The following is a 23,219-nucleotide window of genomic DNA, read 5'->3' as shown; positions in this document are numbered from 1 at the left end:
ACTCCTTGAACGACTGTGCTGCCAGGGCCCGCAGTGGGAAGGCAAGAGAATGGCCCAGCACTCCTTGAGATTCAGGGGCTGATTGTCCCTCCCTTCCATTGCACTTGCTGCTCCCTTGGCTTAGACCATACTCCCCACTGCCCCACCCCTGCAAGGCCTGACTCAGATGCCTTCCTTTCAATGGAGCCAGGTTGACCCTGCTATGGGAACTCCTTGTGAGTCCTCTCCTCATCTCCACTTAATTTTGTCTCCTTGGCATTATTACTTTCTAGCATATATTTAATTGAATCATCTTATTAATTATCTGTCTCTCCCACTGGAATATACACCCCACAAGGGAGATATTTTCATCTGTTCTGTTCCCTCTATGTCCCTTGAACTTAGAACAGTACGTGGCCAACACAGGTGCTTGATAGATATTCATTAAATAAATCATGGTATTTCAGGGGTATGATGTGAGCCAAGTGACATGGCCCCAAAGGCTTTGCTTTGGATCAATAATATCCTTCTCATTGAAAGGGTTATTAGGTTACAACTAAGTTGCTTCATTATATTAATTTTTGCTGCCACATTTGATAATCTATTGTTATAGGAAGGCTGATCCTCAAAAATTATAATAATTGGTCATTAGAGTAGCCGCAAGCCTTCAAAAAAAAAAAAAAAAAGTTACTTGAAGAAACCTTACTTGCGACCTGGAAAAAGATTCTGAATGTTTTCATTGTGGAAGCAAAATTGCATCTTTCATATGATATAAGATATGCTGAATATATTAGTTATTATTGAAATATAATCTTTGACCATGCATTTGCCATCTGGTGGTATGAATAAAATGACACTGACACTGAAGAAGGGGCTGAGGGTGGTTTGCAGGGCACAGTATTTCCCAGGTCAGACAATAAATTACTTTCAGTCACTACAACTCTTCAAAGTCTTAATATTTCCTTAAAGTTTGTGTGGGAAGAAAAACTTAATGAAGATGTCTGTACATCCCACCCACCCCCAAAATAGGACATGGAGCATTCTTTAAGAGTAAAATAACTGCAGGACTGTTAGGAGCATATCTCATTATAACACTCGGATGAGTATTTTTTATTATGTATATAAAATATGAACATCAAAAAGATAAACTAATTTAAACTCTCAGTCTGAGTTTTCTCTGCTTACAACCAGCTCCTTTACTAATACCGAGATCTTTGGAATGTTAAATATGTGTTGCTTAGTTTCTTAGAGTAAACCAGTCTCACCTCTCAGAAGGCTGTTTGCTTGTTTTAATATTCTTGCCTCTATAAACGGAAGGAAAATCTTTCTATCTGGGGGGTGATGGATGGAGTCTCTCTTCTCTGGGGTGATGTGCTTGGGTGAAATGGAGCCCAGCAGTGTGGACCTTAGACTGTCTAGCTTGTCTTTCTGTCCTGAAGTGCCATCTGCCTTTGTAGTCTGGGACAGATAATCCTGCTGAAATATGCAGATATTCTTTGTGCAACACATTGAAAGATAAATATTACATTCACCCAGATCACAGAATGACAAATCTAGGAGCAATTCTGAATCTATATGTTTTTTAAGAAGAGGAAAGTGGGGTGCAGAATGGTGTAATGACTTGCCTAAGATCAGGAAGCTGGCTAGTGGCTGTGAGGCTTAGAACACAGACTTGGGCTCTGTCTCCTCCTCACTGCACTATCCTGCCACATCCTCAGCTTTCCCAGAGACAACAGCAGCACAGATCAGGGACGGCAATTCAGTGTCCTTCTCTGCCAATGGACATGACCTGCCTAGACTTCCTTGGGCCACATCTGAAATGTGGTTGGTCCTATATTGATAGTGTAGGAAACCAGGTCTTTGGTTGCTTGGCCCTTTAACCTGCAAAACTTAAATTGAACCAACCCTTCATGATTAGAAGTATTGCTTTTAATTTGAAATTAATCCCATACAAATCCACCTATTTGAGGAGCTTGGAAATTTGTTCTTTTCAATCATTTTCATCATTTGTAGGAAAACCATTTTAACTATCACACGTGGTAGTGATTACTGGTTTTAATGCTCCTAATTTCATGTTGGTAATGTCAACTGAGAAGACCATGATTAATTCCTGCTCTTATCAATAGGTGGTCTTTCAACCAAAGTAATTGATTTATTAATAAAGAGGGTGCTTTCTAATATCTTGCTTGGGGGCTAATGAGGAAGGGTAGGGATGCATTCTAGGACATCAGGAGAAGCGAAAGCAAGTCATCCTAACTGAACAAATGTCAAATATGGCAGAAAACATGACCACAGTTTATAGCCTTTGAGCAGAGGCATGACTTATGGTTTGGGAGTGAATGGAGCAGGTGGCCGGAACAGGTGGGAGGAAGCAGAGTCAAGGAGAGGTAGAGCCCAGAAGCCCTCTGGGGAGCTGCGGGAACCCTGCTGGGGGTGCAGATCAGTGAAGTGGACTGGGGTGGGGTGAGGGCAGGGGCTGCCGTGGTGAGCAAAAGTCACACCCAGCATCACCTAGGCTGTGCCCAGTGTGGCCAGAGCATTTTCAAGGGAACATCAGAAAGCCAAATTCTATGTGAAATCTCCTCATTTTAAATGTCACCAACTAACATATTTTTAAAGTCTACATCAGAAAATTTATTTTATTAGGTAGATCTGTTATTACAAATAGAGTGATCTGGCGTGTTTATTTGTTTTCCAGATGTTTTATCAGATCAACTCAACACAAGTGCATGTGTCTAGATATGTTCCATGTGATGGCAAAAATGTCCTTATATTTGCTTAGGAAACAGATACAGTCTTTCCCAAGAGCATACACTCGAGGAATCTCATGCAGATTTTCATAATATTTTTGTAAGTTTGATCTAGTATGATTAGATACCCATCATGAAAGACATATTTTACAGGCCATTTCTATCTCTCCTCTGAGTTCCAGATTCCTGTTACCAGTTGTCTGTTTGACACCTCCACTGAATACGTAAAAAGAATCCCAAATTTAAGGTGACCAAAGATGGTCTTTTCATTCCCATTAACACCTTTCCAGACCCTGCTCTACAAAAAAAAAAAAAGTTCATACTCTGCCTGTATTTTCCTAATCTTGCAAATGACACCAACATTCATCTAATTACTTACACCAAATATTTCAGAGATGATCTTGATTCTTCCACATCATGGTTTTACTTATGATTCATATTGTTTTCAAACACAATGTGGCTAAACAAAGATGTCTCTAGGACATGTGATCTATGTGCCAATGATATTTGACCTCTGCCTTCAGTCTTCAAAGATGCTGGTGATATGGGGCATGGGCTCTTTGCAAACAACAAAAAAGAACTAACTTTATATGCACAGATGGAGAAAGAAGTGAAAGCCAACTGCAGTGGGGATGGGAGTAGGAAGAGATCCTGTGCCCCATCCTCTCTCTCCCACACTAATCCTAAAACAGCAACATCAAGTTCACCGTCACGGTCCCTGACATCTTCCTTAATTATCTTCTAGACTCTTATTTTCCCTTTTCATTCGATCATTACAATATAAAAGACTTAAAATGCAAATATTGGGGTGAGGTAACATGTCAGTTAATTAATCCATAACCGTAATACTTAAAATCAGAGTGTTCTAGGTTTTATAGAATAAGGAGTTTGGGCAGCTAAGGAAACTCAATGTTTGATGGAGGAGAAATGAGTGGAAAATAGAGCTTGGGGACGTGGAAGGAATATGCTCTTCTCTTCACATCTTTTCCTATCACAAGCCCTGTGGACATTTAAAAGTAAAGCTGTGAAGGCTGCACTTTTGTCTTCCACAATTGTGAACATTCTCTTCCTTTTATTCAGTAACTGCTATTTGTCCATCACTCTGCAATGACAAATGGGGCAACCACAGTGGTGGGGACTCCTAACATGGTCATGAAGTGTCCAGGCTTTGACTTCTAGGACTATCAGGGAATAGACAGGGAATTGGAGAGTGCTTCTGGGGAGGGGTGCTGGAGGAGCCATGCATCAGCCCACCGCCTTTGAAGAGCACAGTGCATTTCTTCCTGTGGTTTTCTTTGAACTTGGCTTGCCCTCAAAGGTAGCATATTTGGGTGGAAGGAAAACTAAAGCTACTTACTTGTAATGTGCCTCTTTGTTCCCAGGTTAATGGGAAACATTCTATTGGATGAATCCAGCCAACAAGATGATGACTTATGGCATGTACTAAAATATATTATTTGATACCTACATATCCAAGTAAGTACTATATGGATACATTGGAATGTAAATGGAAATCATACGTTGAAAAAAAATGCATTATTGATTACAGACTGTTATCATTAAAAAAATAATTAAGGCAAGTTGGAAACTGTTCTTTAAACATGATATCTGAAGTGCTAGGTCTTGTTCTTACCTCATGAGCATTTCGGCTAAACTCTTTGCATCTGAGGAAAGAAAGTTAATATTAGTAAATGACAAATAACTCATTAACATTCACTTAGGCATTTATGAAAATATTCTACAGTCAGATGACAACAGCCATTTTTAAATGTAATTGTATACCCAGATCACTACAAATGACCTAAAGTTTTATAGATTCCTTATTTCTTCTACATGGGACTGTTTTATATCTTTTTCTTTTTAATTGCAAAAAGATAGCATAACTATCCTGTGGCTATAAAATTCTCAGACATCTATTAAAGGCTTTATTACAACCTATTTATTTGTCACTTCTACAAAACCCAATTTTATTTTCAGTAAATTAACATTTTAAAAGTAAGTCATTTATGCTGTACAAATCCACTCTTTGTTACAAACGTATCATAATTAGAAAGTTTATGACACTGTAGATCACTTAAAAATGACATTATTACAGAACTCTGCATCCCTCAGGTTGGTCAAAGAATTGTATAAATGGTGTATCTCTGTTTTTGAAAACCTAGATGTTTATTTCAAACTCAGAAATAAAACTTTTACTTATTTATTTTTTTCCTAAGGATACTGTTTACCAAGACCTGGTTACCACTCCTGACATAAGAAATCCTGCCTAAAAATGATGTAGAAAAACAATCTCCTTTATTGGTGGTATTGTTTTGAAATCCTCATTTCCCTTAAAATATAATTTATTCCTTTTATACATTTTGTCCTGGCAAAAATGAATGTTTCCTTACGTTTCTTTTCTTAAAGCACAAAAGCCTTCTTTTTTTTTTTTTTTTTTTCTGTTGCTCTCTAAAAGACTTGATGTTAAATGTACTGTTCTACGGACAGAACTTTCTGGGAATGGACTCAGCTGATTGAGTGACTGGCTTTATAGTGAAGAAATTCATATGTTGGAGTATTTTCATGTCATTCTTTTGGGGCTAATGTGTGAATGTAATCAGTTTCATGTCGGGGAGCAGCATGCTATTAGTGAGGGGCACAGACGGTCACAGAATAACTGCACGTAGGCTGGCACCCCTGCGAACCACAACTCAGTTCTGCAAGTCAGCCGTGCCGGTTCCTGTCAGCAACCTCCAGATGGGCTCCAATTTTGTGCACAGATGGGTTTGGTCTGGGAAATGAAACACGTCTCATCTACCCCACCCACAGGGCAAAGCAAAGAAAGCAAACCAGCATTTAATTTCCCAGTTCATGTCTTTATATTTATCTGCAAAGACAAAGTAAATATAATACATTTCTTCTTTTCTGGAATGATTTAGCACTCACAAAGTAAACATATATGTTAAATGCCAGAAGCTTGGGCTTAATTAGCTCCATGTAACAACCAAAGAGGGGCTAGTACAATATTCTAAAAAAGAGGAAAAAAATTCCAAGGAGTAAACACTTTACTTTGGTTCATACTTTGGGGGTAGCTCAGACTCACATGTCTTCAGAATTGACTCCTTTCCTCACTCTGCCCATAATAATCCTTCTTTTTCTATTTTTGGCCAGTCTTCAGGATTTTCTCTCCTGTGATCTTTTCATATCAAGGTACTAAGGAATTTCAGAATCCAACAAGTGAGAACAGAGCTCCCCACAAATACTGACACGTCTAACTGCGAACATCCTTTACCTGTAATTAGCAGGAACTTCCTTGAAGCTAATCTGCTCCACAGGCTGAGCTGCTCAAAGCCATGTCTGTCAACCCTTCCCTATGCTTATCGCTTTCTGTCTTAGCTACTATGTCTTCTGAAGTTTTGAGAAAAATTTATTCATGGAAATTCACTTCTTCTATGACATCACCTCTGAATAGCTGAGAAGCTGGAGTTTCAAGCACAGTGATGGTGTTTTGATGGCACAGACAGCTCAGGGAGCAAGCATGCGGCAGGCTGTGGGGGGACAGCTGAGCACGCCCTAGGAATCTGGATTGTGCTGGTTCCTGTAGGATTGCTAGCTCACGTCCCTTTAATGTCGGTCTCTGCTAGGAAATTCGTATGCCCATTTCAGAAATGAGAAATCGGGGCCCAGATACATCCAGTCCTTTGCTGCAACCGTGCGGGAGCGCATGGCCAGTGTCTGAAATCACTGCCAGTCACTGAAATCACCAGGTTTCCCACCACTCTCTTCTGTACCAGCCTGCCTTCTACGCCTGCTGCTCCTTCTTTGCCACACGGCCCTTGGGACCTCACTGCCAGTCACTGAAATCACCAGGTTTCCCACCACTCTCTTCTGTACCAGCCTGCCTTCCACGCCTGCTGCTCCTTCTTTGCCACACGGCCCTTGGGACCTTGGCTTGCTTTCTCTTTCCTAAGCTTAGATCTCATTTGCGAGTCAACCTCCTCCTCTGTGGTCTCTCTGACTCCAGTCTTGAGGCTCTCTGAGTGACACCCACACATAGGAAGGGCAGCAGATCTGAAACACACCTTGCTATGCCACACCTGCATTTGAAACTTCCAGAGGGGCCTCGCTGCAGCAGCACTCCTTGGCACAGAGGACGAGCCTTCAGTGCTGGTCCAGGCTGGGTTTTCCAGCCCTGGTGTTTCTCACCTGGCCTCCAATCCTCTCTCTGAATTTCCTACACATGCCACTTTCTACAGAGACACTCCTGACTTTGCTCCTGCAAGGCCCTCTGTGGTCCTCACCACCCCATGCAGGTGCAACCAGCTCTGTGCACCCTCCCGGCCCAGCAGACCAGGTGGGTTCTTTGGCTCTTGGGCTTCCATGGACCTTTGCACATACATCTGGCTCACAGCGTGACCACGTGTTTTCACATCGTCTCTCTTGGCTCCTTCCTCTCTGTCTCTGGGCACAGTCCTCCCCGGTAGACAGTGAAGCCATACAAAGATGTCCTGGAAATGCTTTTAATTGTGAGAAACCTCTTCCTTCTCTTGTGTCAAAATCCTGTGATGTCATTTTTACCTGCATATAATGATGACACTTTCTGGAACCATTTACAAGCTGTTCAAATATTTTCACGTAGCTGCCATTTCCCTTGCTCGGCTTTAGCTTTCTCTTTTCCAGGTTAAATTCTCTAACTTTCTTAACCACTCCTCATAGGGCATAACTTCTAGGTAATTCCCTAGTCGGGACTCCCTTCTATGAAAGACCTCTGATTTCTATTGTCCTTTATTAAATGGGGCCAAGCACAGACACTGGTGATTTTTGACAATCTTCTTCTAGCACACCAGTGAGAGCACAGGGCTCCTCGTAGGTGTAGCAAATGGAATTTTATAATCTGTAGCGAAGGCTTTACAATTATCCCTATTACATTTCATCTTCTTGGTTCCAGCCTTTCAACATCTCCGAACATTTGGATTCTTCCCTTTAACACATTAGCCTTCCCACCTGCATGTGTGGGACCAGCCTGCCAACGTTTGTAGCTCTAGCCAGGTGATCCCTTACCAATCAGCCCTGTCAAGACAGAACTGGGGTTCGTCTAGGCCTCTGGTAGGCCCTGTGATTTCCTGGTTGCTTACAAACCATCCTTCCTATAATCTAAACTAACTTATTTCAGTCTATAATGTTTAGAGTCTGTTGTTTTTGAAATTGGCTACAAAGTATAATCATTTCCTAACACCTCTAATGTGCCTTTGATTGTTCAAAGATTATTCGCAAAGGTTTTGATATTATGTCTGGAAAAATTTTGATAAGGACCCTAAGATGTTATCCTTTAGGGTCTTGGGACTGGATCTCCCTGACACCTTTTCTAATCTTTCCAGTAAGGGGGGGTATCATAGTATTTATTGATGTCTACATTATGCTGTTTACTATTTGGAAGTTGTGTAATAGTCTTTGGTCAATATTGTTCATAAAAAGCTATCTCTGCCCCCAACCCCATGATGGCTAGCACATAGTAATTTTAAACTAATCGGAACTCTGATTATTATCTGAAGCATTCTGCACTTTACATCTCCCTCACACACAAGCTTCCCCCACTTTCCTCTATTTCTTTTCTTTTCTTTCTTTTTTTCATCATCAGTAACATCTTTTATTGCGTCTTTCTTGAAAAGATGAGACTAAGCCCAGGTTTAGATTAGGTCTTTCCTTTTATTTAATTTAAATTTTAACTTTTTAAAATTAACCTGTAGTAATTGTATTTATGGGGTACAGAGTTATATTTCAATACATGTATACGACGTGATGATCAATCAAGGTAATTAGCATATCCATCCTGGCAAAAATTTATTGTTTCTCTGTGATGAGAACATTTGAGCTCCTCTCTTCTAGCCATTTGAGAATACACAATACATTATAGTTAATTATAGACTCCTAGCACTAGTGTAGACCACGAGAACTCATTTGTCCTATCTAGCTGTGATCTTGTATTTGTTAACCAAGCTATTCCTATCCCCCTGCCCTGCTCTTTCCCCAGCCTCTAGTAACCGCGGTTCTGCCTGTGACTATAAGCTCCACTCTTTTTATCTAGCTGTGATCTTGTATTTGTTAACCAAGCTATTCCTATCCCCCTGCCCTGCTCTTTCCACAGCCTCTAGTAACCGCGGTTCTGCCTGTGACTATAAGCTCCACTCTTTTCGCTCCCACATATGAGTGAGAACATGAGGTATTAACTTTTTGTGTCTGATTTACTTCACTCAACATAGGATAATGTCTTTCTTTCTCTCTCTTTTTCCCTCCCTTCCTTTTTGGTTTGAATAGCACTCCTCCCGGCGTGCATCAGAGCAAAGCAGATGCCCATCGCTCTCCTTTCCACCTGCCATCTGCTAACACGAGAACACTGTCCAAAGCTTGCTCTTCTTGCCCACACACGGCTCAACAGCCCTTTGCATTGCCTGTCACATGTTTTCAAACTTCAGGTCAATCTGAGATTTAGACTTTGTGACATCTTTCCTAAAGTCCCTTGCTACTCCTGCATACCTATCCTTGGCTCTGAGTTCCTCCCTTAATCTGTGAGGTTGAGAAATGATGGAGAAATACCCCCAAGATAGTCTACTGATAATGAAACACAGAAGAAAGAAGTTTCAAGAGACAACATTTGCTAACCTTCTGAATGCTGCAATGAGGGCTAGAAAATGATGGCTGAAAAGGGAATTTGGTCATTGGTAGGTAATGGGACATCTGCATCCAGGAGAGCAGTTTCATTTGAGTGGGGGGTGTGGAGGTGGGAATGTGAGGGTAGGGAGTGGGTGAGAGATAGTGTAGCTGGGAGCAGAAGAAAACGCTTTCAGGTATTTAGTGGTGAAAAGATTAGAGAGGACGGTAGGTTGAAGATATGCAAGCTGGAAGGAATATATTTTTTAATATAATTAGGGGAAGGCTGAGGAGTAGTGAACATGGAGATAAAAGATGAATAAACCAAGTAATTTTCATGGGCAAACATAAAATTGTAAAGTAACAATTGTATCTGATTAATATACCTGATTCCATGCTTCACTGATAAACCTTTTAAAGCTTATAATATTGATGGGACAGCCTATTTCTTACTTAGATATTACAAAGTCTGGAGAAGTTTCATGAAAAGAGGACTGGAGTAGGCATAGTGACCTGAGCTTTCTTCTAGGTCTGCCTCAGTGGCACATGACTTTGGACAGGTTCTCTAGCTCCCTTGCCTTTCTGACCTTCAGTTTTCATGTCAGCAAAATGTAGCATAATAATCCCAAATTCATACTGGGCCTATTTGCATAGCTATTGAGAGACTAAAACAAGATAAGGTATAGTAAAGTGTTATGGAGAAGGAAGAGGAGCGGAAAAGTGGAAACTGTTAGTACTCTGTTGATTAATACATACATGGTTCAATGAAATCTTGGAAAGGGGCACCTCAGGTGAACTAGGAGTATCACAGATAGGCCTTGCCCAGTTCCCATGTTCTTTTGTGAATTGTTGCTTTTATTTTGATTTGCACATGGCATGAAGGTAACCATCAACGAGGCAGCACATGATGCATCATGGCAGGGAAGGGCATACACCGGTCCCCAAGCACCGCAGCTGTGCAAATCCTGAGAGCCTGAGGTGCCTCGTATTTTGCAACTCAAATGTTTCTTTAAAAAAGGCGCATCTAATTCAGAGCCACGTGACTAGAGTTTCGTGTTTGAATCCTAGTTAAGTAAAATGGAAAATGTTTTAAGTCAATAAGATATTGGGCAGCCACTTGCACACAGCCACATATACACATGAAACAATTTGGGGTAGCAGACTTGACCTTGCTTTACCATCCATCAGAAGCTTTATTTGTTGGCTCACCCTCAAAAGTCCTGACTATTGTCTGGAATTGAAATGGATCTCATAAAGCAGCTATTCTTGTAAGGACTGTAAACCTGCATTAAGTTTTTACAAGATCCCAAATAGGACTTCCAATCATCGGCATGCTCAGATGAAAGCTAATTTGAAAACTGTGGCCAAAAAAAAAAAAAAAAATCCGGAAAAGAAAGCTGTATATACTTGTTGTCTGAGAAAACTGCAAACTGTACAAACATGGACAAAATAGACCCCCCAGGCAAGGCCAAATTCCACGGCCAGGGCTGCTGCCCATGGTTCCCTCCTGACTGCCCGCTCCTGTCCCCAGCTCCACTGGCTGTCCCCGACTTGCCAGCAGCCCAGTGTTCCTTTTCTCCCAGATACAGAACTTTTTCTACTCAGTTCTGTCATAACAAGTTTGGAGTTGTGAAAGGATAATTTTATTAAGAAACTAAAGCAGAGAGAAAGAAGGGGGGGAGAGAGAGAGAGAGAGAGAGAGAGAGAGAGAGAGAGAGAGAGAGAGGAAAAAGAAAGAAGAAGAAAGGAAGAAAACACAAAGCAGAGGACTAAAGTGTTTCAGAGCACGGCTTATCTCAGCCCCAAGTTGGGCATTTATCAGCTCAGCAGCGAAGTCTCTAGAGGGCGCACTTCCTGTTTCTTCACTAACGAGCAACGTGGGACCCCCACGTGTATAGGGGCTCTATGCATTGGCACTGGGCAGTCTTTATTCACCTTAAGTGCACCTGAAGTCCGAGGGTCACTGGGCTCCTAGAAGTACAGTCCTCCTTTATATTAGAAAAATTCAAATTGCTTTCTGGATTTTCAAATGAGGAGAGCTTTCAGCTCATTTGCAGAACAAAGTGCAGACGCCTTCCAGCACCTCTTACAAGGCGCCCACGTGGAACTGTGAACCTGCATTCTCTCCCGGAAGGGGCTTCTGCAATTGATCGGTTTCATGCTATTAATCCATTTCAAAGCTTGTTTAAAATAATAAACACGGGCCGAGCCCGTGGTGCACTTGGGAGAGTGCAGCGCTGGAAGCGCAGCAGCGCTCCCGCCTCGGGTCGGATCCTATATAGGGATGACTGGTGCGCTCACTGGCTGAGCGCGGTGCGGCTGGTCTCAAAAAGGACAAACAAACAAACAAACAAATAAATAAATAAATACATACATACATACATACATACATACATATCCGTTCATGTGAAGAAAGTGAGGCATTCTGGCACAGAAGCATGGTCAAATTTTCATCATCCACTGATTTTTTTTTATCTTAAGCTTATTTGAAGTCTTGGGATTTCTTGGCTTGACACCGCCAGTTGACTCATACTGATTGGTGCCAACACAAGCTTGCATCCTCTTGGGCAAACTCATACTAAAGGAGGAAGCTTTTAGTAATATTGGGGTTGATTACTTGACATGGGAATCAAATTTTTATAAAGTTGGGGTTGCTGGGATCTTCAGTCCAGCCAGTGACTCTGTAACCATTGCACTTCAAAAGATCTAGAAGTTGGGGGAAAACCAGGGCACTATTAAAAGCAAATGTGGCTTCTGAACTCCTGGATAAGGTAATAGATTTTAAAAAAAATGAAGCATTTGCAGACAATTTAGACTTTAGGAGGCTGCTATGCTCTAAAATTAGTAAAGTACTCAAGAAAAAAGAATATAGGTTGGCTAAACTGCTTGAGTCCCAATTCCTTTATTTTTTAAAAAATATTTTTACATAAAAGAACATTATATTGCAGTCATCTAACTAGGTTGCTTGTCTATATAGTAAAAAATACTTTGCTTATAAATATTTTAGTAGTGCCAGCAATCAAACAAGGTCAAAATGAATTTTATCTTACATAATAACTCTAAAAACATCCATTAGGAACCCCCGCAATATTTTTCTATAATTGAAATTTTCTTATTTCCATTTATGATTTTGATAGGTGGTGGCTCAAGCAACATTGACATATTACTAAAAAAAGTTGTCTTTATTTTGGACAATAAAAATACTGCATGAAGCAATTCTCTCTTTAGAATCTGTAAGTATATTTGAACTTACTCTAATGCAGGCACAGAATCTGTGTCTTATGTGGGTCAGGTGGTAATTGGGTGATTCTACTAATGAAGTGTGGATGTTTAATAGATAGTCACCTATTACTTTAAACTCGATGCCTGCAGTTGTCCTCCGAGGGTGGGATGGAAATATTTTATATCATTCATGAGCATTTCAGAGGCCCTGCAGGGCTAAAAGACAAAGAGGTCTTTCCTGGGCAAGGCCTGGCCTTTCACTGATTCCTCCTGTACAGCCCCAATCACTTACTCTGTCTTTTTATGGCAGCACTTCCCACAGCTACGTAGAGATGTGCCTTGTAAGCCTTGACCCATTGCCACTAAAGCATCACCTTCTGTTATTCTGGGATGGGGTCTTAGAAATCTTTTTTCTCTTCAGGACCTCGCCAAATTTTTGTGATCAGATAGAAATGGTTAATAAGAAAATGTGATCACTGGTTTTAAAAAGCGTTACATTTAGCACGTGGAAGACCCACAATGGTGTGCTGAATTAAATTTATATCAGTGCGTTAACATTAAAACTGGCATTAGGAAGTGGTAAGGAATTGGGTGCCCAATACTTTGCATTCTTGCTGTACCCTTTTCAGATTTTTGATTCAAGAAAGCTTTGCTAAGTGCCTACAAAGTGCAAGACTGCAAATTCCTTTGTATGATGGCAGGTTACTTCTCTAGAATTCTTTGCTCCTTGGCATCTCTCATGAACACATCTTTGCCACAGCACTTATTTTTTTCCTACAGAAACCTTTGTGTTGGCTCTAGCTTTTCTCTTGCCCAAAGAAAACAAAACCATTTCTAGGGAATGAAAGACTGATGTGATCTATTGCTTTCTTTACCAAGCCAACTATAAAACACACCAGAGTCTAGAAGTAGAGATACTGACAATAGAAATGCCAGTCCCAGGATGTTTTCTAGACATGGCCCTTGCAAAGCAATAACTAAATTTCAAGGAACTATTAAGAATAAAAATGAAGTTTGCATGGGTCTTCCATCAGTCTAACCCAAAGGTATTAGTAAGAGTCGGCAGCATCTTTAACTGGGAGTGCTCTTGGCAAGGAAAAGCAAGGTTGAGGTGCTTATGTTATGAGTAGGACAGGAAATATAAAACAAAGCCAAGAAGGAAGGAGCAAGCAACAGAAGCCAGGGAAAAAAGAAAAAGCAAATTTGGTGAAGGGGTACACTGAGGGGAAGGATTGCCTAGATGTTTAACCCATTTGCTACCAAATTCTTGTGGTTAAATAGAATCGTTCATAAGAAACTTTTATAGTTGTTTTAAAGAAATGTTACACGGACGATTCATAGCCTTCTAAGTGCAACTAGTTAAACATAGTTGTCTCACCACAACAAGGTCAGACCTTGGTACCTCAACAACAACTGCCTTAGGTGTCAGCCATTGGATTCTGCTATCCACGAAATAGAGTTATAGAAACGTCATTTTGGTATTTTAGCGATGAAGACTTGTGAACAGAATCCAACATGATCCACTTTATACAAATTCTCAACTTATCGGGCAGTATTATATTCTTGTAGTACTACTGTACTCAGCTCTTGGGTGGCCATGCTTCTCCTCCCACCCAGGACTAATATCTCCCTCTTTTGCACTTATGTAGGGTTTGCTGGAAGCCCTGCTTTAGCATTTGTGACATTTTTGTTCTTTTGCTGATAGATGCTTCTGGGTCTACCTCCTACGTTGAACCTGTAATAATAAATATGCTAATTATCCTGATTCAATCATCACGTATTGTACACAGGTATTGATATTTGACTCTGTACCTCATAGATGTGCATAATCAATTATGTTTCAAGTTTTAAAAAAGCCAAGAAAGTTCTTTCTTTTCATCTTTATGTATCAAGCACCTAGTACAATGTGTAGGATATAGTATTCACTCAAGTAATGTGTGCAAAATTAAAAGATAACTGACTAACATGATTTAGAAAGAGCATTTCAATACGATTGACGGTTCATCTGAATTATTGGGCTGCAGAAGATTTAAATAGAAGGGCCATTATAATGTAAAAATGGAGTGCAATGTACTTCAGATATTTTAATTTGTTGGCAGAGTGAAAGCCAATTGACAATAAGATGTGGAAGAGTCCCACAAAGAGGAATGTGTGGAGGAGTGAAGACACGCATAAACGTAAGCACGTTCTGCTGCTCTAATGGGATTACGGTAAAAGATTTACGTAAAAGGTCAATGTTTCCTAAACAACTCAGTGAGTTTGGAATATCACAGCTGTGCTTTAGGAGGAGTGCTTTCAGACTTGTTCCTTGAATGTAACTTTAAAGAATATATAGGATGCTGCACAGCATTACCCCACACTGCACTGATATTAAAATGCATACACCTTGTATGCACACTTTACAAAAGAGGTGGTTTGGTTGAATACCCTGGCCAGTAAATGGCAAAGGGCTGGGGAGCACTTCTCCTGCACAGAGTTTTGCATTTGAGAGAACTCCTTGTCCTCACATTGCAGGGCAAACGAGAGTAAGGGCTGTTGGCCAGAGCTGAGAATAGCCTCATCACACAGAGCTATACAGAGTCAGACGTTATAATAATGGTGTCTGTTAACAATGGATCTCATCTGGCCTTCTCCATCTTCTGTTATTTTTTTTCTCAGAGTGAAACTCTTACACTGGGCTTCAGCTCAAATTTCTAATTTGGGAAAGCGTGTGTTTTCTGTCTGACAATGCTCTCCCAGTAACATAAGCCCTCAATTTCGGCTTCCAGGCAATAAAATAACTCTCATTTCCATAGCAAATCTGATAGGTCTTTTCAAAGAAAACCATAATTGGTGGCTTTGCTAGAACCAATGAAAACGAAAGAGAGTGGGGTTGAAAACCCATGAGAAATTAATTTTCTTTGCCTACCAACAGTTAGGATTTAGGGACATGTGAGAGGCTGGCTTTCACTCAATTTCTGATTGATGAGACAGGAACATTTTTGTTGCTTCCCCCTAATGCTCTCCAGTCATAGAATCAGGCAGCTGGGGGACATAGCTCAAAGAAGGAAAAGTCATTCTCCTTTGGGGTGTGTTGTCCCCCTGACCTCTCTCCCGATGGTCATGAATGGCAGGGAATCTGAGGGTGCATGGCCAGAGCCTTGACCCACCTCTCAGCCTCTTCAGCCTCTGCTCCCGCCGCCTCCTCCGCACGACCAGCAGGAGAACAAACAGCAGGAAGACCCCCACCAGGATACAGGAGATGGTCACCAGCATCTTGAGCCCTTCATTGGTCGTCAGCCCTTCCTCACTTTGGACAACCGACTTAATGAGTGGAGGAATTGTACCTGAAAGCAGGGCCACGATGTTAGATGGCTATTAATGAAGACGGCATGGTGGAGTTTTTAGGGATGACGGGTTACGGAGATTGCACTGTGTGATCTGGGGTGTCCGAGGTGATGAGAAATGAGAGGAACCTTTCTCTAGGTCCTGGCTAACGTAACTTGCTCACTTGCCTCCCTCTGCCCAAACTTCCAGCTTACACTATAGCACCTCTTTGAAAGAGACTTCATGTTGCAACGTACTGCTGAGTGCAGGCACTTGAAAACATAATGTCCAGGCTCAGTGCTTACAAAAGCCAAGTACATTTACTTGGAAGTAAGTGTCCCCCTGACTGACACCCATAGTACAGGTGATGGGGGCTATTTGAAAAATTGCATATTAAAAAAGAAACAGTGGGTTTGGCAAATGCACAGAAGAGCGTCTGCAGGGAGACTACCAGAGACCCTGGCTTAAAGAAGCTTGAATGACTTTTAATTTGGTTATTCACTTGCTTTTTATCACAGGTGTAAGACCAAGTCTATTTTTAAAACCCTCACTTTAGGGAATAAGAGCTACAGACAACTTTTCAAAGGTGGCCCATCTAGGTCTCCAGCACAAGCTACTTATCGACCAGGCATTAGTAAATTGTACTATGAAATTTAGATTATTAAGAATTATAAGCAAACATAAAAGTAGAATAAACTCTGAGCTTTCTAAAGCTGTTTCTATCCAGAGGTTGAATACCATGGGTACAGAGATTTGAACACAGACATCCACTTTTCATGGGGTATGTATTTTGCCTCTCTCCATTATGTAAGATGTTCTATCCCACAGTATTTTCCATATAAAACAAGGGTCAGAAAGTCAGTGCTTTAGGAAAAATAATGCAAAAATAATATAATTTTCCCCTGAGCAAAAATGGTCTTTATCTTGCATTTAGTAAGTAGAGCAGGGATAATAGAACCCTCAGCCCTGTATGATGTCTGCTAAGGCCAAAAAGAGTGTTTTTCCAACTTTACAGTGTTCTGGGCTAGAAACCCAAGTCTAGAAATACTCCTGACTGTCAGAAACCCAGGTAAGAGGCATTTAAGGGGTGCCCGTGAGGATTAGTTGGCCAAACCGAGACTACACAAGGACCAGCATTAACGACTGGCTGAGGAAACAGTAGAAGAAACAGTCGGATAAAGAAGTGGAAGATTCTGAAAGCTGACTGGTATAATTTAAGGCTAATTGTCAATGCTTGTTTCTTCTAAAATGAAAAAAAATTCTTCAGGCATATGTGACACAAGAGATATTAAAGCCATATATCCATGAAATTGGTTCAAAGAAATCTATAATCTTTTTCAAGGAAAATATAAATATTCATTCATATTTCTTAGTGTGATAAAATCATTTCAGATTTCTGAAAATTAAATGTAGCTCACAGGACTTTTCTGTACTTTGCAATCCTGGATAACGTGAGAATATTATATATTTTTTAGAAGACACACATTTAAATTCTGGGGAGTACTTTGTGAGTCAGAATCACAGTTGCAAATCCTATGCATGAGTAATCTCTAATTACATCATTAGCTGTGATCATATCACCAGCATGCACATTTAAGCCGAGTGCTCTGGTGTCTGCACCTGTTATAGAGAAGCTGTGGGCCAGTGTGTGCACATTGCTAGCCGATAATTTTAACTATGAAATAAACTTATTAACTCAAATGTGTGTGTTAACAGAGGACTTAGGTGAACGCTTAAATGCTAAGAAAAGTGTTTAAGTGTTTGACAAGTGTCAAAGTCCTTTATTTTGTAAGACCAAAGAATGAAACCACATTGGGGGAGAAACCAAGTTGGAAGTTCTGCTCTGCCTGTGGCTACTCTATTTCCACTGGGACCCCTGTTCCCTCTCAGAGACTAACATAAGCTCCTTTACCATGAAAAACTGTTTTCTCACATGCAGTTTAAGGGCTTAATGAGAGCAAAACAGAAAGTTGTTATGTGGATTGGGATGGGGTGGGGAAAGGGTGGAGACAATAAAAGCAGTGTTAGCTTGCAGTCACGGACAAAGGCATAGAACCACATGGCAAAGAATCCTGCAGCTCCAGGAGAATCACTCCTGTAGCAAGACTCCCCAGGGAGGCTCCCTTTGGCCCTCTGTCCCTTATTTCTGGACACACAGTGATGGTCATCTGGGTGCAATGAACTAGGGAGCTCATAAAGAGGCCACTGAATGGCCCTGAAGCCAACTGGGCACTGGTCATACGTGGCAAAGATGAATGTTCAGTGGGACGAGGACTGGACGCACACATGCACATCCCCCAGACACAGATGGAAGGCGGCCGGGCCAGCCAGCTTACTGCCATCGTAGGTGAGCGTGGCGAAGGTGGTCTGCTTCTCTGCACAGCCGGCGCTGTTGCACGCCCGCATCTGCAGCTCGTACCAGGTGGCTTCCTGCAGGTCGTACAGAATGTAGGACTTGGAGAGAGAGGTACGCTGAGCTGTGGTCCACACTGTGGTTCCAAAGGGCCTGTACTCCAGCGTGAAGGAGGTGATGGGGCAGCCACCATCGTTCCAACCGATGAGGTTGAGCCTTACACGCGTGGTGTTGATGCTGGCAAAGAGCTCTTGCTCCTTGGAGAACTGGGGCTCTGGGGAGAGTGCACATGGGAGGTCAGCCCACACGGGGCCAGTGAACGCCCTCAAGGTGTTCACACCATTCCCTCGGCTGCTTTCTACACCCACGCCAGGAGCTCAGGCCACGTCTGGGTCACAGGCCACCTGCAATGTGTCTGCTGTTAATACTTTATGGACAATGGCCTTTCTCCAACCATAATGGCCTAGGTGTGAGGGGGAAAATGGGTGGGGGGAGGTTATTTTTGTGTATCTTAGAGTCCCCTGAAGGACAATGCTGTTTTCACGTACGAGTTTCCCTCAGTGGTTCACACACTGTAGTGTGCTGGGCTGGCCTGCTTCCACCCTCACGTGGATGGACCTGACTCAAGAGAAGACAGATGGATTTGGGAAGCATCAGCAGGTATTCCTCACTAGCCAAATACTTGCACTGGAGCCCAGGGACCTAATGATTCTGCCTGTGCATCAATTAGTCCCTTCTCATCTGAACCTACCACTTGTTATCCAAAACACTGGCACCAGATACCACCCTAATCCTCCCAGCTCTGGCTCTCCTGCAATCTGAGGCCACCCCACCCAGTAAGATTCAGACGTGAGGGAGACCGAGGAAGACCTCCTCTTCACCTCCCAACCACAGTCACACAAGCTCATGTGAGTACATCCTTCCCTCTTCCTGCCATTGCCCAGGTGCAAAGTTCACCTCTGAATGTCAGTTCCCTGGGGCTTATTTCCTTAAGGGTCCATGTGTTAGGTAAAAATCCAGCCCAATTATTGAAGTGTTAATAATTTATACCTGGCATTCCCTGCCTGAAAAGTGGGGACTATGAGGCAATGAAAAATTTATAGGAAGATGGGGCTGTCGATGTGACTAAGGAAAAAGGTCACTCCCCCCAAAAGGGGTGAGAGGTCAAAGGTCACATTTAATGGCTGCCCACCTTGGCACTTTATGTTGCACCAATACTCTTGATTTTCAAATGGCCCTCTTCTTTATAATTGCAAATAAAATAACACACACAAAAAAGAACCAGAATACTCTCAGGACCAGCCACCTCTCTGAGTTTGCTGTGACACCGCTGGACCATTTGCAGAATAACAAAGTTCAAGTACACAAGCAAGTGCACAGATACATGATACATCTTTTAGGATCCCACCCTCTTCTTGCTGGAAGACAGAGGAGATCTAGAAGGACCAGAAGGCACACCTACCTTTTCCTAATGTTTTTGCTTCTATGATTTCACTTATACGGCCTGGTCCCACTCCATTTTGGGCAGTAAGAGTGAACTTATACCACGTCCCACATTTCAGATTTTCCAAGCGGTAAGAACGTTCACTTGGGCTGATGGGGAAACTCCCCCACTGCTCACTGTTGTCCTCGGAATACTGCAGGATGTACCCTTCAGAAAACGAAAAACGTTCACACGAGCATTATTTGCTTTCCACTGGACACTGACTCATGAGTGCACTCTGTATGGGTCATGGGAGAGTTCTCAGAATTGGAGCATTTTCAGAAGAGAACATGTTAAATCTTCCTGATTTCAGGAAACAGCCCAGTCTGGGAGAAGGCCTGTGGTGTCTTGATTAGTGAGGGATTTAGGCCATACCAGATGTTATTGCAATGGTAGTACTGCTGGACAGTGTGAAGAAAGTAAAACTACTTTTCTGCTTATCCCCTTTTGAGAGCCTCATTGGACAGCACATAAGGAATGCTGGACAGCTAAATGCCTGCCCTTCAGAGCTTGTGTGCCTGAATCCTTGGGCACAGACACAGGCTGAAGCCAAGCTACCTCTGAGAGAACCAAAGCTCTGGAAAACGGATATGTTTATCAATGGAAGTAGAAACCTCCTTGACCATCCCCTCCCCATATATTACTGCTCTGACAGTCCACAGACACTAGAGGAATTGGCTTAAGCTCTGTAGCCATCCCAGCATTTCAATGGTGACCTGGGTTCTCCTTAGTTTCAAAAATTCCTCCAACAATTCATTTCTCCACATGACCATTATTATCTCTATTTCTACAACTACTACTAACAACTGTCCATTTCTTGAGCATGCCCTATGTGCTAAGCATTGTGCTAGCCTCACACAGCCCCATGAAATAATGATGACTACCCCACAGTGCAGACGAAGACCCGAGGTTCAGAGAGGTTAAGTGTTGAGTCCCAGGTCCTGTAAGGAAGATTTAATCTCTACTGTCGCTCTCTGCCTTGTTAGCTCCTTTATCCCTGTTTTCTGCAACCGCATTCCTGGGGCAAACATGTCCTCTCTGCTGTGTCCCTGTTTCCTAAATGCCCACAGCTACGTAGACTGGAGCTAGCCTGCCTATACAGGGTGTCCTCATGACAATGGAATGGGGATCTTCTACTCAGCCCTGCGGAACTCCAGGCAAAGCACTTCTCACCCTCGACACTGTGGTATCTCCTAACCCAAAACGGCAGCATTAAGTGTTTTCCAAACCCCTCATGGGGCAATCATGCATCTCTGATTCCTCCTTCTGTGGTCATGGTCAGTAGCTTCCCTCCTCCTCTGGCTCCCTGTGGCCATGGGGTCCCTCCTTCCTGAGCCTCATATTCTCTCCTATGTTGCTATGGGTTAAATGTGTCCCCCAAAAGTTCATGTATTGGAAACCTGAGCCCCATTGTAACAGTGTTAAAAGGATGGGAAATCTGATTACGGTATTAGAAAGGTGGAGCCTTCGAGAGGTGATTGGCTCATGAGGCTGTTACTCTTGTGAAAGGATGAACCCATTCATGGCGTAGTGAGTTATCATGGGCGTGGCTCTGATGGCTTTGTAAGGAGAGCCAGTGAGAAGGTTAGCTCTCTCTTACTCAGCCATTCTCGCATGTGACACCCTGGTCACCACGGGACACTGTAGAGGGTTCCCACCCAGAAGAAGGCCCTCACCAGATGTATTTGTTTCCTGGCCTGTGGACTTCTGGCCTCCAAAAATATAAGAAATAAACCTATTTTCTTTATGCATTACCCAGTTTCAGTATTGCATTATAAGCAACGGAAATGGACTAACACATGTGTGCTCCTCATCTGAGCTCCTCCAAGCTCCCATAGCACCCGACATGTGACACCTGTGACCTCGGTGCTCCTGTTGTCACCTACCGACCTCCACTCCAGCTGCCCTACGTGTCCTGGGGATTGCACCTCCCTCCTAATTTCCACCATCTAAGCCACCTTGGAAAACTCCTCTAACCCTTGGTGAGGGCCCACGTGGTTCCTTGCTCCCTTGTGTTGTCTGTGACATCGGTGTCCAACAGCACAGGCATGCCGAGGTGTGACGCATCCCTACGCTGGTGCTGCAGTCACTGCTGTATTTCAGGGATGCCCTGGTTACCTCTGTCTTGGAAACTCCTCCTTACTGAAGCCAGGTTCATCTCTAACACCCTGCACTCTCCGCCCTCCTTGTTTTGCCTGTCCCACACTTTCATGGTTACAAAACCCACACTTCATCGCATTTGAGGCTGCAGCCGAGGGTCCCTCGAGCCCTGCCTCAGGTGCCCCATTTTTTGTCTTTTTTCCTGTACGGACAGGTCTTCTAACCAGCACAGAACCGTTGGTAGGTCATTTCAATAAGGAGGCTAGTGTCCCTCACTGTTTGGACTTCTAGCCACACTTCTCTTGACAGTCACCAACTTTGGTAACCTGCAATCCATTTTTCTTCCCAGCCATCTAGCATCACTTAAGAAAGTCATTAAACTGCGATAACTGTGACCACTACCATTTGTGCCCTGTATCTGCAGCTGTTTGGCCACGACTTTGTTCATCTAATGACTCCCTGTGCATTTCACATGGCAGCTGTTACAAACCTAGCCCACGCTCCTCAAACCCACAAACACAACCTCCCCCTAATCATCCAACTATTTTAAAAAAATGACCTCAGCAATTTTTTCCCTAAAATAAAAGGAAGATTCTCCCTTTACCCATGGAGTTCTGATATATGTTTAGCAACTGGCTTTTGGAGGGGGAAAAAGTGCCTTGATTCGTAGCATTTCAGATTGCAGTGGTGTGTGGATATTCCTGGTGTGGTTGCACCACTGAGCACAGAGATGAGAGGAGAAGGGACATCTCACCCTCAGGAGCTGGATGCAGCTGGCTCCAGCACACCTCTGGCTTCACCCTGCATGTCCCTGTATTTCCAGATGTCTTCTCCTTTCTCTGAAGAAAGGGTGTTCTCTGCCTGCAGAAGTCTAAGTTCCCCATCCTCTCACCTGCACTGGAACTGTTTTTGTGACTCGGGCCCTAATTTCTGTGCATCTTCTGTCTCTTGCTCTGGACTAACTCCCTTTTCCTGGTCTACAAATCAATCAGAATAATGTCTTCCAACTACCCATATGCTAGGATTAACACACTACCTTGTTTCCTCAGTATAAACCACATTTATACTTCTCTACTACGCATTAATTGTAAAGGCTTTGTGCAAGTAGATTATTTCCCATCTAAACTCTAGGTCCTGTTTTTTAGTACATTTATAAGTAACTTGGATTACTTGAATAAATGCTATAGTGTTGATGAAAGGGCGAATAAACAGTATTAAGAATCCCAGGGGAGAGACTACCAAATTTCTTTTCTCTCTCTCTCTCTCTCTCTCTCTCTCTCTCTCTCTCTCTCTCTCTCTCTCTCATTTGTTCACATATCACTCAGACTGGATGACTGGATGCACCAGAATGATTTTGTGAATGGGATTCCTTGGGTGAATGATTTGAGTTTCAAGAAAT

The 23,219-nt window shown here is 42.5% G+C and overlaps 1 protein-coding gene across 1 annotated transcript in view; it reads right to left on the bottom strand.

Annotated features, from left to right (window-relative positions):
* The window catches only part of DSCAM (Down syndrome cell adhesion molecule), a 237,084-nt gene that overhangs the window by 39,476 nt on the left and 174,389 nt on the right, over positions 1 to 23,219 (bottom strand). The window contains exons 16-19 of the mRNA XM_008577256.1: positions 19,700 to 19,888; positions 18,221 to 18,511; positions 15,728 to 15,904; positions 4,363 to 4,393 (exon numbers count right to left, since the gene is read on the bottom strand). Of these exons, the coding sequence (XP_008575478.1) occupies positions 4,363 to 4,393; positions 15,728 to 15,904; positions 18,221 to 18,511; positions 19,700 to 19,888 (688 nt within the window). The remainder of the gene's footprint in view (positions 1 to 4,362; positions 4,394 to 15,727; positions 15,905 to 18,220; positions 18,512 to 19,699; positions 19,889 to 23,219) is intronic.

This window comes from Galeopterus variegatus, unplaced genomic scaffold (genome assembly GCF_000696425.1).
Source record: "Galeopterus variegatus unplaced genomic scaffold, G_variegatus-3.0.2 Scaffold1470, whole genome shotgun sequence".
NCBI lineage: Eukaryota > Metazoa > Chordata > Mammalia > Dermoptera > Cynocephalidae > Galeopterus > Galeopterus variegatus.
This window is presented reverse-complemented; position numbering and strand designations above follow the sequence as displayed.